This window comes from Otolemur garnettii, unplaced genomic scaffold (genome assembly GCF_000181295.1).
Source record: "Otolemur garnettii isolate 467f Iridium unplaced genomic scaffold, OtoGar3 scaffold00153, whole genome shotgun sequence".
In the NCBI taxonomy this organism is placed as follows: domain Eukaryota; kingdom Metazoa; phylum Chordata; class Mammalia; order Primates; family Galagidae; genus Otolemur; species Otolemur garnettii.
In genome coordinates, this window is record NW_003852548.1 from 1,606,416 (window position 1) to 1,618,484 (window position 12,069).

The 12,069-nt window shown below is 50.0% G+C and overlaps 1 protein-coding gene across 1 annotated transcript; it reads right to left on the reverse strand.

Moving 5' to 3' along the window:
- Window positions 1-1,724: 1,724 nt before the first annotated feature.
- CFP (complement factor properdin) lies at window positions 1,725-7,175 on the reverse strand. Its single transcript, XM_003799679.3, has 9 exons — window positions 7,081-7,175; window positions 6,839-6,986; window positions 5,403-5,578; window positions 4,825-4,995; window positions 4,498-4,689; window positions 4,124-4,297; window positions 3,680-3,871; window positions 3,417-3,528; window positions 1,725-1,951 (listed from the first exon to the last, which is right to left on the reverse strand). Exons 1-9 carry the CDS (start codon window positions 7,142-7,144, stop codon window positions 1,795-1,797), a joined length of 1,386 nt encoding a protein of 461 aa, XP_003799727.1. The 5' UTR covers window positions 7,145-7,175; the 3' UTR covers window positions 1,725-1,794.
- Between the last annotated feature and the right edge of the window lie 4,894 nt (window positions 7,176-12,069).

Consider the following 12,069-nt stretch of genomic DNA (forward strand, 5'->3'; position numbering starts at 1 on the left):
TTTTTGCAGTTTTTGGCCTGGACTGGGTTTGAATCACCACCTCAGGTATATGGGGCCGGGGCCCTACGCCTTTGAGCCACAGGTGCCGCCTCATCCTTAATTCTTGCATATCCCCATAGGTCTGCATATCACACACACACAAAAATATGTATGTACCTCATAATGCACACACACAGTTGAACTTTCTTGTAAACACATACCTCTTATATTTCTTACTTTGGCTCAGTCCTCCTAAGATGACCAAGTACCCATCAACTGGCCCATTTTACATAAAAGAAAAATGACCCAGACAATTCAAGTGAGTGCACCAGCAGACTCCAGGTCACAAACCTCCCACCTGAACCTTCCCACACAGAGGAGCCTCTTCACCCATAGCACAAAATCTTGACCTCTGCTTCTGCCTCGTCATAATCCATGGTGCATCAAAAAAGCCCAATCTGCTACTTTTTGTGCCTGCTTCTTCTTTTGTAAAATAGGGATAATAATACTGACCCTCATAGTTTGGTCATACATTAAATGAGTTCATGCTATGGAAGGCCTTAAGAGACTACCAGGAACACAGGTTTTTTCTAACCATTAGCTATTACCAAAATTACAATTATTCTTAATGTGTCTCCTTACAAGGGGCTTGGCATTCAGTAAGTGGTAAATGAATGAGCCAATGCTAAGAGCACTGGTATCTGTGTATCTGAGTTTGTCCCCTTCACTGTGGAGACACATAACACTCTGATTCCTCTTCTTCCCTATCCCCCATGATGTCCAGCACTATTGTTAGTATAAAGTAGGCGTTAAGTGTTAAATAGATGTTCAAAGGAAAGGAATAACTATTCTGAGTCTGTACCCTCGCTCAGATGTCCTCTCCTTCTACCAGCCCTCCTCCACCCCAGATGCCCAGACTTAGCTTTAATACACAGTAAACGCTAATAAGCATTGAATGAACGAACAAGCGCTGGAAGAATATGTCTGGGTTTTTCTTGGGGGCTCCTATGGGCAGATGCTGTCTCTAGCTTGTTTTTGCCCAAGCCCCAGCTCAAAGTACATCATAAGCACTTCCGTACCGCCCCCCCCCCACCCGCCTCGCGGATCTGTTTGTCACCAGTAATTGCTGCATTGGAGTCAGGCTGTTGGGAGTGGGTGGCTGCAGGTGCTTGCGCGGCAGGACGCCAACACCAGCCACGCCTCTGCTGCCTTTCACGGTCAATTGACTGGGGATACGCCAGCCGAGAGGCTTGGGGGTGGGGGTATGGGGTCGGGTGGGAACCTAGGCAGCTTCAGGAGGTGGAGCCGGCAACAGGCACTCCGACCAATCAAAAAGTGCCTGCCAGGACGAGTAGCCAATCGGGAAACTCGTAACTCGGAGCTCTGCAGAGGTACGTGCCAGGGCGGCCCCAGGACCCTAAGGGGTCAGCGGACCAGAGACTAAGGGAATCGAGGTCACAGCAACGGCAGCGAAGGGAGACTGAGGCTAGATACTTTCGCTCCTGCCAAACTGCACCCACAGTGGAAATACAGTTTTCCACACTAGCCTCCGTGACTTTGCCTGTGCTGTGCTCTTGGCCCTAGAGCAGCGGTTCTCAACCTGTGGGTCACGACCCACAGGAACTGTATTAAAGAGCCACGGCATTAGGAAGGTTGAGAATCACTGCCCTAGAGGATAATATTAACCCCACGTATGGGGAAGGGGGTACGTTGCTTTGCCTTCTTTTAAGGAATCTTAGAAGAGCTCCAAGAGGCTAGTTTATTGAGGTTTGGGAAGTCAGAGGGTCAAAGTGGAAGAGAGAGGTGTTAGCGCTTTTAGTCCTCAGGGTCTTTGCAGGCAGGCGTGTGTAGACATGGCCGTTTCTCCTCCACCACCAGCCTCTTCCCCTGCAGCTCTTCACACAGTGGCCGCGGTTTTCCCCAGAAAGTCACATTCTTCTCACCCTGACCTTCAACCACTGAAACGGTGGGCCTGGGGCATTGGGGAAATGGAGGGAAGAAACTTAGGGAAGGCAAAAATGCATTTGACATACTCTTGAGTGCCTACTGTGCGCTTAACACTACTTTTTAGTTGTGAGACATTGGGCAATTTATCTTCCCTGTGACACAGTTTCCAGAGGGCGTGGGGTGGGAACCTAGGCAGCTTCCTAGGGATTAATTAGGATATTACTGGGAATAATAGGAATAATATTAATACCCACCTCATGGGGATGAGTGAGGATAAATGAGTTAATTCAGGTAAAGTGTGCAGAGCAATGCCTGGCACACAGTAAGTTCTCAATAAATGCTGGTGATTGTTACTTGACACAAGCTGCCTTTTTTACCTTTCAAACCCATTATATCTCTCTGCTCTGTCCCCAGAAAAAAACCCAAAGGCCTTGTCCTGACATTCAAGGCTTCATTGTTGGGCCCAAATCCCTGCCCCAGGCTAATATCAATCTCTCTCTCTCTTCCTCTCTCTCCCTCCTTTACTTTATCCAAACTCAGTCTCATGTCCAGAAAGGTCTTTGCCTGGGTTATTTCTCCCACTAGGCAAGCTCTTCATTCACTCTCATCCCAGTTCTCTCAATTAGTGCTTCCTCCAGTCTATTACTCATTCAAGTCCTTTGTGCCTCCATTCAACACCTCTAACTCATCTTCGGAACCTACTCAGAACTCCATATTCAGGATATCCCTTCCCAGATGGCAGGCCTTCCATGAGCTGGGAACAGTGCCCTTAATCTGGTGGCTCAATGTATGTGGGAGGAAAGAAGGGATGAGTATTTGAATCCCCTCTAACACCTGGGCTACTATATCACTGGGAAATGTTTGGGATGGCAAATCACTTGTGTCCAGGACTCTGCTCAAAGTCTTGATGCCAGGAATTCCTTTTCTGACTCCTACATGCCCTAGGAGGCCTGATCAGCTTCCTGGACCTAGGCTGAGGTAGAAGTCTCTTCTACACATCAGTCACTCTTCACATGCTTTCTGTCAGGCCCCTGCTAGGTCCCTTGGGGGATTCATGGGATCTGGGTTTTGTATGTCTATAACTGTTGCTGAAAAGGTCTTAGAGTGCCCTGGGGCAGTGAGATGGCAAGTGAAAGAATGGAGTGGGAGCAGGTGACCACAGGATTGGATGAGTGCAGGAGCAAGTGAGTGAATGGAGGCCTGGGTGATTGACCAAGTCAAAGCATGGGCAACTGAGAAGTCAGAGTAAACGACACCTGAAGGACTAAATGTAAATGGGAGAATGGCTGACTGAGGGCTACTGAGGCTATCAATTCTTCCCTAACAGCTTCTTTCTCATCTTTTATTTTCTCCCCTCTTCCTAGGAGATGGCACCTGGCAAGACAGACACGCTCGATGCAGTGGTGGAAGCTCTGGTTGCCTGGCATAGCTGACTCTCCCACCTTCAATGTTCTGATCCCCTCCCAGGCACACTCTACCCCCTCACTCACGAGAACTTGGGGAGCAAGGCTGTGCAGAGGCGCTGGCGGGCACGGGTGGGGTTGGGTCCACATGGAGGCGTGCACAGCCCCCAGGTACTCCACTCTGACCACAAGCCTTTCACTGCAATGAAGGGTGAGGGGTCACAGAGTCAGAATTGGAAGTCTCCTGTGAGAGGGAGGCTGCAGGGACATGGGGTCCACAGCAGAGTTGGAAAATCCTTGCCCCTGCAGGGACGGCTGTACCCTCACAGCAAAGCCTGTAGGGTACTCACAGACACAGCCCTGGATGCTGTAGCAGTGCCGGATATCCTGGTATTGGCCAGCACACCGCTGTCCATTAAACTTGCGGCCCTTGCAGGTCCTCGTGCGTGACTGCTGGCCCGGGATTTCATTACAGCTGATGGACTTTATGTTCAGGCGAGAGCAGGTGCTCCACTCTCCCCAGGTCTCCCACTCTCCATCCACTGGAGAGACAGGGCAACAGGGGCTCAGTCCAAGGCTGGGAAGCAGCAAGGGGATCATAGGAAGGAATGAGGGCTATGGGAGGACATGGGGGCAATCAGATGTGGGAATGGGAGCTCAGTGGTGGAACAAAGGCATCAGGGCCAGGAAAGGAGGAATTAGGGACAGGAACAAGGCCTCAGCAGGAGGAACTGGGCAGCAGGGATGGGCAATGGGGGCTCAGACATGGAAATGGTGCCTCCTAAGGTGCTGACCAGGGCAGGAGACAGCTGTGTTGCAGATGTGAGTCCGGGTGGTGTCACCAGCACAGGAGGGGCCCCCATGCTGAGGCTTGGGGTTATCACATGTCCGTTTTTCGAGGGTCTGGCCCAGGCCACAGGTCACAGGACAGGGGCTCACAGAGCCCCAGGGCCCCCAGCCCCCAGCCACTGTTGGAGAAAGAAAGGGAGTGAGGAGAAAGGCCACTTTAATCCTTCCCCTCAGCTGCTAGACTCTTGAGACAGACTGTTCCAGATGAAGGGCTCCATGTTCACATGGTATAGAAACTCTGCCCCCTGAAATGGCAGAGCATCTGTGCCTGAATCAAGAGCCCAACCGGCAGAGTGTCAGAGGCCTCACGCTCACGTACCTGGGCAGGGTGGGAGGCCAGTGCAACCCCGCTGCTCATAGGCTGGCCCTGGGCAGGGCTTCCCAGGAGGCTGCTGGGAGGGCTTAGGTGCAGAACACGTGCGGCTTCGTGTTTCTATAGGTGCATGGGGTCCACCGTGGCAGGAGCCTGAGCAAGGACTCCAGGGGCCCCAGGCAGCCCAGGCTCCATGTGCTGTGGTGGGTTGGGAGATAGGATGCAAGTGTGGTCATATGTGCTGAAGTCACCTCACCCTGGGAGTTCCCTGTTGTAACCCTACAGACCCACCCCGGGTGACCCCACTGGTGTCCTGTGGCTGCCCTCACTCACTAGGGCAGACCTGCTTTGTGTCACAGGCCTCTGACTCCTGTGCCTCTCCTGGGCAGCCACCCCCACACTTGGGGACAGGGTGATCACATGCTCGCTGGCGGGTCCGAGTCCCTTTGGAGCAGGTGACAGAGCAAGGCTTCCAGGGTCCCCAGTTAGACCAGCCACCCATCTCTGTGGGACAGAAGAGAGGGGGCTGGAGGTGGGGTGCCATTCAGGACTCCTTGCTTCCTCGCATGCCCCACATCAGCTAATCCTGTCCTCATATCTTTTGCCACCACACTTGACCCACTATCACTGCTCCCATGAATGACCACAGCAGCCTTCACACTGGTCCCTCACCATACACACTCTGTCCTCCCAACCCATACCAGATCACATTTCTCTCCTGCCCACAGTTCAGATCACTCAGACTAAAAGCCAGTGTCCTTACCAGGGCCCCCTCACCTTTCTGACCTCACCTCCCGCCACTCCTTCCGTCCTCACAAACATCAGGTATAGGCCTGACCTCAGTGCCCTGCACTAATTGTTCCTAGTGCTTATTAGCAGGGAATGCTTGCTGCCTGCCTGGTCCTCCTTACCAGGACAGCATAACTGGTCCTCACAGGCCTGTAGCTGCCACTCAAGGGTCCCAGGCACCGCCTTCTCAGAGCACTTCCCTTCCCGGCCCATGCAGCGCCGATGCCGCAGCTGGGAGCCCTCAGAGCATGTCACTGAGCAGGGGGCCCATGCTGACCAAGGTGACCATCCTACGGCTCTATAAAGAAGAGCACATGTCCCATCCTGATGGAAGTTGTCAAGGATGGCATTCCGGACTCCAGAGTGTAAGTATGCATACAAGGGGGGAAACATGTATAGGATGAATTCATGAATACCAACATTTTAGGGATATTGGAGGATGGAATGGGAAGAGGTGGGCATACAGTAAGTGCTTGATAAAAATCATTTACCATCATGATCAGGGACCTGGAGTTAGAAGACCCTCAAGGACAATAGCAGGCACACAGTAAGCCCCAGTAAGGACTAGGGGACTGGAGCTGCTGTCAGAAACTCACCAGATCACCACCCTGCACAGTAGCAGGCAAACAGGAAGTGCTTAATAAACAGGAGCCGTCATCCCAGCAAGCTCAGAGGCCTCCTCAGAAATCCCCCAGATCTACACCCAACCCCCTCATAGCACTGGGTATGCTGTTAATGCTAAATAGATGTGAACGGTGGACACAACAAGGAGCCTAGAGCTGCCCTCAAAGATCCCCAAGCTCTCCACCCCCACAGTGTATCCAGAATAACAGTAAGCAATTAGAAGATAGACCCGGAATACAGTAAGGGCTCAATACATGCAAGCTGGAAATCATGATTAGGAGACCAGAGCTACCCTCAGGAATTCTCAAGCTGAGCCCTCCTGCAGCAATGCATCTGGTATGCAGGATGTGGAAGTGCTCAATGAATGGGAAGTATCATCACCACATTTAGGGGCCTGTAGCTGCTGCTCTCAGAATTCCCCAAACTCTTCCACCCCCACAATGTGTCCATATATAGTTGGCATGTAATAAACATGAGCTGTCATCACAATTAGGAGACTAGAGTTACCTTCAGAAACACATGAGCTGCAGCCTACCTGCAATGCTTCCAGTGTGCAGGAAGTGGTCAATATATGGGAACTATGGCAGTGGTTCTCAATCGGGTGATTTTGCTCCCCAGGGGACATTTGGCAATGCCTGGAGACATTTTTGGTTGTTACAACTGAGAGGGGTGTTGCTACTGGCATCTAGTGGAAGGCCAGGAATGTTACAAAACGTCCATCCCACAATGCACAAGTCAGCACCCTCCTTCCCCAACAAAGAATGTTCCAGCCCTAAATATCAATCAATAGTGTCAAGGGTGAGAAACCCTGAGCTAGTCATCATGATCAGGGGCTCAGGGCTGCCCTTAGAAATCCCAGAGAAGGAAAGCACCCGGTCCTAGGTCATCCCACAGGCAGTCCTTTGTGTCTCCCCTGAGCCACATTCCCCCTAACCTGCATGTCTGACAGAGCTTGCTGCCGTCTTTCTGGAAGGCAAAGGCAGTGTTGAGACAGCAATCTTCCACACTGACGCTTCCCAGGAAGCCACTGCACTTGCGGGAGGATTCCTCATGCTGAGTGAAGCATAGCACAGGATCTGAGCCTGTAACAGGGCCGGGGATGGGCAGGCGGAGCACAGTCAGGGATGCAGTGGGCCTGAGAACCCCTGGGGATCAGCTGGGCCCTCACTGGCTCACCTGTGGCTGGCAGGGTGAGCAGCAGCAGTGGCAGCCACCAACGGGCCTGTGTGCAGGAGGTCATGCTGAGCACTGCCCCCTGCCTCTGTGCCGAGAGGAAGGCTGGCTTCATCTGGGCTGACCTGCTCCTGGAGTCAGCAGGGAAAGAGGAACTGGGAGGATGAAGGGCGGGGGAGAGGAGAGGGTGCCCTGCAGCCCTCTTCTGCTGTGACCTCTTCCTTGTCCCCTTTGCCACCTCCTCTACTCTCCCTCTTGATTTCCTGTTTCACCCTCAATCCTGTTTTGTCACTGATCTTGTTTTGTTTGTCACCATATCCCCACACCTCATGCTCCACCCAGCAATCTTTCAGCATTCAATCAACACTATTGGGCAAATTCCCAATGAGGGGAAACAGAGCATAGGAGTTTGAGCAACTTGTTAGTTGTGTGACCTTGGGAAAGTTGCTTACACCTCTGAGACTCAGTTTCACTACCTGTAAAATGCATAATCTCTACCACAGTGATGAGATGAACCTCATGAGGCTGTGGAACAAGAGTGAAATGAAATACCAGTCGTGGGGGCTCACGCCTATAATCCTAGCACTCTGGGAGGCTGAGGTGGGTGGATTGCCTGAGCTCACAGGTTCAAGACCAGCCTGAGCCAGAGCAAGATCCCCATCTCTAAAAATAGCCAGGTGATGTGGCGGGCACCTGTAGTCTCAGCTACTTGGGAGGCCAAGGCAAGAGAATCACTTGCGCCCAAGAGTTAGAGGTTACTGTGAGCTTGATGCCACAGCACTCTACTGAGGGTGACAAAACGAGACTCTGTCTCAAAAAAAAAAATAAATAAAAGAGTGAAATGAGTGTGGTGTGTGTTGGGGGCCTAAACCCTTCCTCCTCCTCCTCCTAGAACAAAAGGCCTACCTGGCCCCAGAGTTTGACTGGAAAGACCCTAGCCCACCGGGACCTTCCAGCAAGCTGTGGAATCTTCCTCTCCCTACACCCAGTATAAAAACAAGCCTCCGATGGTGGCATCTTTGTTGCAGATGCCATCTTTGCCAAGGAGGGTCTCTGTGCCCTTTCACTAAACTTGGCCTGAGCCTCTCCTGGTCTTGTCTCTGGTACACCACCAAACCCCTTTCAGTGTGCTCACACGTCCTTCCTCATGAGATATAGAGGGGGCATCAAGGTAATTGCTACATCCATCACCCTGACTTAACCTCCACCCTACTCTTTCCTGAAAGCGGGGTTCCCTGCAGTCAGCATCAGGGGGTGGTTAGCAAAAAGGAAGTGAGAAAGGGAAGTGAGAGGAACCCGAGTGCAGTTAAGCAGGAACCAGCTTGGCCAAGTTCCATAGAGAACCCTTCCTGGAGTCTGTTTCCTCCTCTCTGAAATGTGCTCACAGTACCTATAGCAAAGGTAGGGTTTCTTACAAAGAATGGGATTTGGCTTTTCATTTTTTTTCTTGCACAGTTTTTTTTTTTTTGGCTGGGGCTGGGTTTGAACCTGCCACCTCTGGCGTATGAGGCCGGCACCCTACTCCTTTGAGCTACAGGCACTGCTCGGGATTTGGCTTTTTAAAAGTCTTTAGAATAGAGCCCAGCATATAGTAGGTGCTCCATGTTTATTAAATAAATTTATTTGACATTTATTGAGCACTTACTGGATGCCAGATGTGGCTCTCAGCATTAGTGAACAGAACAAGACAACAATTCTAGCCTTCAAGGGACTTACGATCTAGAAGAGGAGGCAATGTCACACCCTTCCTCCCCTGCCCCCGGAAGCCTTCCCAAGCTACCTTTCTTGTATGGCATCCCTGTCCTTTCTAGCCCAGTGGCTCACAAACTTAATAAACCCTAACAAAACTCTAGAGCCCACTTAAAAAGACAGGAAGGTGGCAGTGCCCGTAGCTCAGTGGGTAGAATGCTGGCCACATACACCAAGGCAGGGAGGTTCGAGCCCGGCCCGGGCCAGCTAAACAATGACAACTCCAACAAAAAATAGCTAGGCATTGTGGTGGGTGCCTGTAGTCCCCGCTACTTGGGAGGCTGAGGCAAGAGAATTGCTTAAGTCCAAGAGTTAGAGGTTGCTGTGAGCTGTGATGCCACAGCACTCTACCAAGGGTGACAAAGTGAGACTGTTTCAAAAAAAAAGAAAAGATAGGAAGGCAATGTCCCACTTTCCTTGCATTTAGTGATGGAGAAAATCCGTTCTGTGAATTTAAACAAGATAAAAGAATTTGGTCAGGTGTTAAAACAGTTCAAGAATACTGGTCTTGTTTTATAGGCAGTACAGTGTGTGTGAGTATCTGTATCCATTATAGATGTACTCTATTCTCTGGTAACATAAGCCTGTCTTTCAAAGTGTGCTTTGAACAAAGGGGTCTTGTTACGATTCTAAGACTTCAGACATTAGTGCTGTGTTATCCTGTAAAAACAAACTCCCCAAGAAACCTGAAATTCTGGTTGTGTTGCACTGATAATAATGTCATAATCGATATTTTCTTTGTTCCTAAACTGTGTATTCATAGAATTCCCTATGGAAGAGGATTGTTGGCACGTTCATCTTCTCCTACACATATGTAGGCAATAAAATGACTCTGCAGATTTCTTTAAACAGAGAGACTCTTGTCTTTCTTTTTTTTGAAACAGAGCCTCAAACTGTCCCCCTGGGTAGAGTTGCAGCTCACAGCAACCTCCAACTCCTGGGCTCAAGCAGGTTTCCTGCCTCAGTCTCCCAAGTAGCTGGGACCACAGGCGCCCGCCACAACGCCTGGCTATTTTTCGGTTGCAGCCATCATTGTTGTTTGGCGGGCCCGGGCTGGATTCAAACCCGCCACCTTAGGTGTATGTGGCTGGCACCTTAGTCACTTGAGCCACAGGCGCGGAGCCTCTTGTCTGTCTTGATACTATTTGTTTCTTGTCTGTCTCCTTCACTTATATATCAGCTCTGTAAGGGTAGGGATTTTTGTCTGGTTTGTTAGCCACCAGGTCTGCAGGTATTAGATGGGCACCAGCAAACAGCACACGCTCAGTGACCATCTGCTGAATGAATCAATAAATGAAACAAAACTTGGGAGATTGCAGGTAGTACTAAGAGGACCCGTCATGGTTTTTTTTTTTTTTTTTGACCCGGGCTGGGTTTGAACTCGCCACCTCCAGCATGTGGGGCTGGCGCCCTACTCCTTTGAGCCACAGGTGCTGCCCAAGAGGACCCGTCTTGAGTTGGATGTAGAAATTTGGGCATCACCTGGGAGATAAGTAGTATTTCAATAGTATTTGAAGTCTAGGAACTGGATAAAACCACCTAGAGAAGACACGTGAGAGGAGACTCCCAGGCAAAGCCCTGGGGAACCCCAGCATTTTGAGTTATGGAGAACTGGGAGGAGCAGCCCAGGGCACTGAGTAGGAAGTGTCCACAAAGAAAGAGGACAAACAGAAGAAGATTTTCCTCCTAGGCCTGGCACAATCAGTGGTCTCTCATAGTGTTGCATTTGGTCTTTTTCTCTCACATTTTTTAACCTATACACATACAGCTCTGGATTCGCAGCCTCTACTATAGTCTCTCACAAACAAGCTCACATATAGACTCAATCACATAGCCTCTCAATCTGTCACTCAAGACCCATTTTCTGTCACCGATCCCCAGCCTAACAGTTTCACAATCACGTCTTGCAGCCTGTCTCAGTATCACCAGTATTTCCTCTCACCAGTTTCTTTCTCTCACACACACACATCACACCATCTCACAAAACCTTCAGCCACTCATTCAGCTTGTCATTTTCTCACATACACAAATAGTCACGGATTTACAGTAACTGCTAGCTAATCTCTCATGAAGTTTCTCACACACACACACACAATCATCACCTCTCCTACCCCTTCACACTCAAAGTCACTTTTTCACACACCCACGGTCCCCACTTATAGCCTCTCCTGTGGTGTCCTACAAAGTTGCACACGAGATCACACCGTATTGCAGACATTGTCTTCATCATCTAGTTTCACATTTCTCCTCATCCAACTTTCAACACACCCAGTCTTTTAGTCCCCGAGTTACAAACAACCGAATTATGTTCAACTCACAGAGGCTATTGCAGTTAGGTCCTCATGTTAAAAGCACCCAACCCACATACACTTGCACTTATGAAGGTTATTACAGGTAATTGGTAAATGTACCTGTTCCAACTTACATACTAATTGAACTTAAGAACCTAGAGAACCTATCTTTGTTTATAACTGCTGGACTGCCTGTACAACCTTTAATAATGTCTCCTTTAAAGTTTTATACACAGGCACATAGTCACCCATTCCATCTCACCATCATTGTCCCTTGGTCTGCTTCTGACATATGTGGTCACCAAGTCATAATCACTACTAAGCCCTCAATAAGTCACACAGTCTCCCATGCCCCACCTTGGCCGAGCACACTGTCACTTTCTTCTTATGGTCAACTTACCAGGTACACAGATGCACAATTATAGCCTTGTAAGTTTCTCACACACCACACGCACACACACACGTGGTTGCTCGTCATCGACTGCACTCAGTCTTGTTTGTGCAGCTTTTTCACAAATGTAAGAGGCTATAAATCAAGGACTATATATTTCACAACCTCCGCACCTCCAAACTCTCAGACCCTGCTCAGTTGTCAAGTTTCTTTCCACAGTTGCTAACTTCCGGTTGCTGCTACTGCTGGTTTCTCCCTCCCACCCCTGGTCGGGTGGTCTCTTGTCCCATCTCAGTTGCTGTCTCCCTATCACTTTCTCTTATACTTTCTCACAACCCCTGCACCTGTGGGACTGACTGTTGGAGTAACCATAAAAAAAAATTGCCACTGGTCTTGGGCTCACACACGTGCACAGCTACAGCCTCACTCTCTCCCAGGTGCAGCCCTTCTTTCTCCATTTCTTCACTGTCATCTCTCATGACCTTTTTTTTTTTTTTTTGAGACAGAGCCTCAAGCTATTTCCCTGGGTAGAGTGCCATGGCATCACAGCTCACAGCAACC